Genomic DNA, 4774 nt, shown 5'->3' with positions numbered 1-4774 from the left:
CTGTGTGTCTGTGCGCGCGTCGCGGTATTCCTAGTTATTTCGGGCTGCGGGCAAGGCGGGCAAGGCCGCGTGGTCGTTCACTTCCACGCTGCCGGCCGGCTCGCTCGGCTCGCTCCTCGTGCTCCTCATGAATGAATGAGTTTTGCTTGGCGCTCCCCAGACGGTTCTCAGGCGTCAGGCGTTCCTCTGATTTTGCTCCGTGTTCCTCAGACGGTTCTCACAAGGCAGTCAACGAGGCGTTCCCCCAGTCGTTCCCCCTGGCGTTCCTGTGGCGTTCCTGTGGCGTTCCTGTGGCGTTCCTGTGGCGTTCATGTGGCGTTCCTGAGGCGTTCCTGTGGCGTTCCTGAGGCGTTCCTGTGGCGTTCCTGAGGCGTTCCTGAGGCGTTCCTCCGGCGTTCCTCCTCCTGGCGTTGGTCGGTGCGCGGCATGACATCGGCGTGCCCCTCGCGGTGACTCAGTGCTCCGCATGCTCCGGGCGCGCGTCGAGCGCGTTGCGTCGCGCTTGCACGCCACGATGAATCACGTGCAGCAGGTGGCGGTGTCCGTGGGGCCGCCGTCGCCCTTCGCACCTGCGGCTGGGCGTCGCGCACCTGCACTGTCCCGTCGCCCGAGTCACCGGCGGCGTCCTCGGCAGCGTCCTCAGCGGCGTGCTCGGGGACGTCATCGGGGACGTCCTCGACGAAAACTATAATAAAGGCGGAATGGTGGAGGCATCCTCAGCAGCGCCACGGCGCACTTGTCCATTATTGGCGTAACGACCAATTTGGGCCTTCCCTCCCTCCCTCCCTCCCACAGCGCTGGCTGCGCTTGTCTTGGATTGGTCTGTGTGACTCAGAGAGCGTCATAGGCTCGGCCGGGCGGGGAAAGCATGGCCTGCCGGCGAGCCTGGTTAGCCTGGTGGGACCGATATCTGTCTTAATCTTGTCTTTGTCATGAGACGCAGCGAGACGTCATGAGGGCCGCCGTCCGAGCCTAGGGCCCCGGGCCCAGGCTCTTTGTGCCTGGTCGTCGGTGTGTTCCTCTGCTTCGATTTGCCGTGCTTGGACTGACCGCGTCACTTGGTTGTTTCTGTTGCAGATGAGACCGACTCGTCCAAGTCTCTGGCGAGTCTCGGGCCGGGCGTCCTGGGCTCCCAGTCCGGGGACACGATGTGGCTGCTAGACCTGCCGCAGACCGCCCGTGAACTCGCCCTAACCCAACAAGGTGAGGGTGCGCACTGCCGTGGCACTGCGCTCGCACTGCGCTCGCATGCATGCGGCATGAATGGGTGGGGCTGGGCTATCTTATCGGCGCCGGATCTCGGCGAGTCGCATCGCGGTGCTTCGACGCCGTCCTCACGCTACTGACCCCGACTGGCCCGACTCCCGAACCGAGTACTCACTCCACTCAGTCGCGGCCGCAGCGAGGTGGGCGCAGGTCCACCAGTATGGCCTGGCCCTGGACGCGTCCCTCGGCAGGGCCCCCGGAGGACGCCGACGTCAGCCCCCCTGAAGACAGCCCTTCGGCCCCACCCCAGGACGGCCCCTTGGTCCCGCCACCGCGCCGTCGACACCGTCACCGCTGGTCGGGGTGGTGGGGGCGGGGGTGGCTGCATCGCTCAGCGGCCCGCTCCACGGTGCACGAGTGCTCGTCAGAAGGTGGCCGCCACGATGTGGCCGCGTCGCCGCGTCGACGCCGGCCTCGGGCTGCAGTATGCCTCGGCAGTGACTCACGCCTGCTTTTCGTGTTCCAGAATGCGCCAAGCTGCTGTGCTTCCGGTACTACAGCGGGCTCAACCTTAGCTGCCTGGCGCAGTCCGAGCCCCTGAGCCTGCCCAGCCTGCCCAGCCTGCCCCCACAGCCCCAACCGCAGCCGCAGCCCCAGCCGCAGGTGCAGCGGGTCCGCGGCCGCGCCGCCAAGAGCTCGCACCGGCCGGGCCCCGGCGGCAGCAGCGACAGCGACTCGGACGCGGAGACGTCGTCCAAGCAGCGCAAGCAGAAGAGCTGGCGACTGCACAAGAAGAAGGCCGCCAGGTCGGCCAAGGCGGACAAGGACAAGGCCGAGCGGGACACGCGGAGGATCGTCAACGGCTTCGCCGAGCTCGACGTGAACAAGGATCAGAGGTGAGTGGATGGGGCGTGTTTATGCCCGCAGGCGGAGTGCGTCCAGGCCTGTCCGCGCTTCCTCGTTGTGGCGGGCTGCCGGGGCGAACTCGGCACAGCGGTGAATCTGCGGTTGGCGCTGCCTCGCCCTGCCTCGCCCTGCCTCGCCCTGCCTCGCCGACGTTGCGGATTGCGGCCGCCGAGGCTTCCGTCTGAAGGAGCGGCCCGGCGTTGCACCGCGTTGCGCCGCGTTTGTCAAGTTGAACGACCGCAGCGCAGCGCAGCGCAGCGCAGCGACGCGCCGGCCCAAGTGTTGCAACGCCGTTCGCCTCGCCATTCATGGAGCCAAGCGCGGCGTGCTGACGCGGCGGGCGCGACGCGGCGCGACAGGCGCCTGCCTGGCTTCGAGCGGGGCGGGCCGGGCCGGGCCTGGTTGCAAAATTGGGGACGCGGGGCGCGATGGATGTTGTCAGCCGGAGGTTTGGTTCAGGTATCACGTGACGCTCTAAATCTCTTTGTCGTTTGCAGCGATGGCAGAGTGCGGCCCAAGCCTGCCGCCCCCGAGCAACGGCCTGACGCCGACGCCAGGCTTGAGGCCAGGCCTGAGGCCGCGACCCACATCGCCGCCCCCGAAGAGCGGCGCGAGCAGCACCCCGAGCTGGCCACGTGGAACTCCCACGAGACGGCGCAGCGCACCCTGGACCTCGGCCTCAGCCTCGACAGCCAGGACGTGGCCTCGTCTAGAGCCTCGTCCAGCCCGCAGCACGGCCTCGCCAGCGACGCCAACTACTACCCCATCTGGCCCAGCAGTCGGCACCGCGGAGCCAGCCAGGCCGCGGACGGCCAGGAGGCCGCGGCAACGAGCCAGGCCTCGACGCGCGCCCCCGCTGCAGCCGGCGACGTGAACCGCCGCCTGTACGAGACGCTGTACCCCAGCGAGCTCGCCGACGACGAGCCGCCACCACCGCCGCTGCCGCCGCGCACGCACCGCGGCCACCAGCACCGGCCGCTGGAGCGCACGCGGGCCGTGCACTTGTCGGCGTCCTCCGCCGCTCCCCCCGCCGTGCCGCCGCCGCCCGCGCTGCGACACAAGGTCCCCGCCGTCCCGCCGCGGCCTCGTCGCCCTGTGCAGACGGACGCCGAGGAGTGCCGCCGCGTTCCCGACCCGCCGCGGCCGTCTCCGGCCACCTGCCTGTGCGAGGCCGCGCCCCTGGCCACCCCTGAGAGTGGGTCCTCCTTTGAGAACCTCCTGGACGATGCCGCCCACGTGTGTGTGAGTGCCATGGACCGTTTGTGTGAGGTGGACGCGGACGCCGAGGGTGACGCCGTGGTGCCATCGACGGCGTCGGCCCCCACCAGCTCGATGGATGAGTACAGCTCGCCTCCAGGCTCCAGGAAGACGTCGGACGACAACTCGGCCCGACTGCTGCCCATTCCCGACACGGCCGAACCCAGCACTGCCACGTCTCTGATGACGCCCAGTTCGTCGATGCCCACGCCCTCCTCGGACTCGGGCGCGGTGCCCGTGGCCGCCACTGCCGCGGGGTGCTCCAGCTCCGAGTCCCTCAGCCACGGAATGTCTGCAGACACCGCGCAGGCACGTACTTCCGCCGACTGCCCGGCCCCGGCCCAGGCCCAGGCTCGTGCCGGTGCCCCGAGCCGCAGTGTAACCGTGTTCTCTGGCCAACAGGTGGCTGCGACCTCCTTCCCTGAAGCCGGGCCCGGCTGCTCGCGGCTCCGCGACGCCCACCGCGACGCCAACCGCGACGGCACGTCCTCGGTGCAGCTGCTCCGGCGGCAGGTGATGAGCCTGTCGGAGGAGGCGCCGCCGCCGCCCGCGCCCGCGGACGTGGTGCGGCCCCACAAGCTGCTGTCTCGGCAAGTGAGCCACCCGCCTCTCGCCATCGCCGCGCCCCTGGCCGCCCTGGCCGCCGCACCCAGCCAGCCCGCCGCCACAGTCAGCGCGGCCGCCGTGGAGCCCAAGTACCTGTCCCCCAGGCTGCACAGGTTAGTACCGACCACACCAACCGGTCAGGTTTCCTTGTTTTCCTGAATGACAGTTTATTAATTTATATACACTCTATTTTACAGGCTGCTTAGCCGAGTCCACGGTCCCGGTGGCACCTTGAGCTCCGTGGGGGGCTTGGCCATGGGCAGCTCGTCGCCGTTGCCGCAGTGCCCGCCCACGCCGACGCACCATGCCAAGAACCGCGGTCAGAATGGCCAGCCCGGCGACGGAGAGTCCAGCAACGGCGCCAGTGGCAGCAGTGGCGCCAACTGCAGGGGGAGCATGGTGACGTCCAGGAGCGCCATGGGAAACCTACACGACGCCACCACCAGCCCACCCAGCCCGCCCAGCAACCAGGGCAGCCCTGTCAGGTGCGGAGTCCCACGGTTCTCTCTCCGAGTGGGTATCAGCATTTCCATGGAACCTGTACTGAACCTGGTTTGTCCTGCAGGGACTTGCCTTTGAACGGCGACGCGGGCGGAGACTCTGACAACGTATTTGAAGAGGTGACGCTGCCCCTGACTGACCTGCAGCACCACGGCCACCACCACCTGCACCACCACCACGCCGCCCCCCTGCCGCCCCCGCCGTCCATCCCTGCGCCGACCTCCCCCGCCCCCAGCTACGCATCGGCCGCGTCCACCGCGTCCGCGGCCTCCTCGTCGCAGCCCGGCGCGCTGGGGGC

At 69.1% G+C, this 4774-nt stretch overlaps 1 protein-coding gene across 1 annotated transcript; it reads left to right on the top strand.

Annotated features, from left to right (window-relative positions):
• Positions 1-884: 884 nt before the first annotated feature.
• On the top strand, positions 885-4181 carry LOC117646228 (clumping factor B-like). The gene is made up of 7 exons (XM_034387037.1): positions 885-1011; positions 1078-1203; positions 1733-2102; positions 2610-3008; positions 3360-3678; positions 3772-3963; positions 4173-4181. The coding sequence occupies exons 2-7, from the start codon at positions 1149-1151 to the stop codon at positions 4179-4181; spliced, it is 1344 nt and encodes a 447-aa protein (XP_034242928.1). The 5' UTR covers positions 885-1011; positions 1078-1148.
• The last annotated feature ends 593 nt before the right edge of the window (positions 4182-4774 follow it).

The sequence above is a fragment of the Thrips palmi genome, unplaced genomic scaffold (assembly GCF_012932325.1).
Source record: "Thrips palmi isolate BJ-2018 unplaced genomic scaffold, TpBJ-2018v1 HiC_scaffold_19, whole genome shotgun sequence".
NCBI classification, from domain to species: domain Eukaryota; kingdom Metazoa; phylum Arthropoda; class Insecta; order Thysanoptera; family Thripidae; genus Thrips; species Thrips palmi.
Note: the sequence above shows the minus strand (reverse complement) of the source record. Positions and strands in the feature narration are given on the sequence as shown.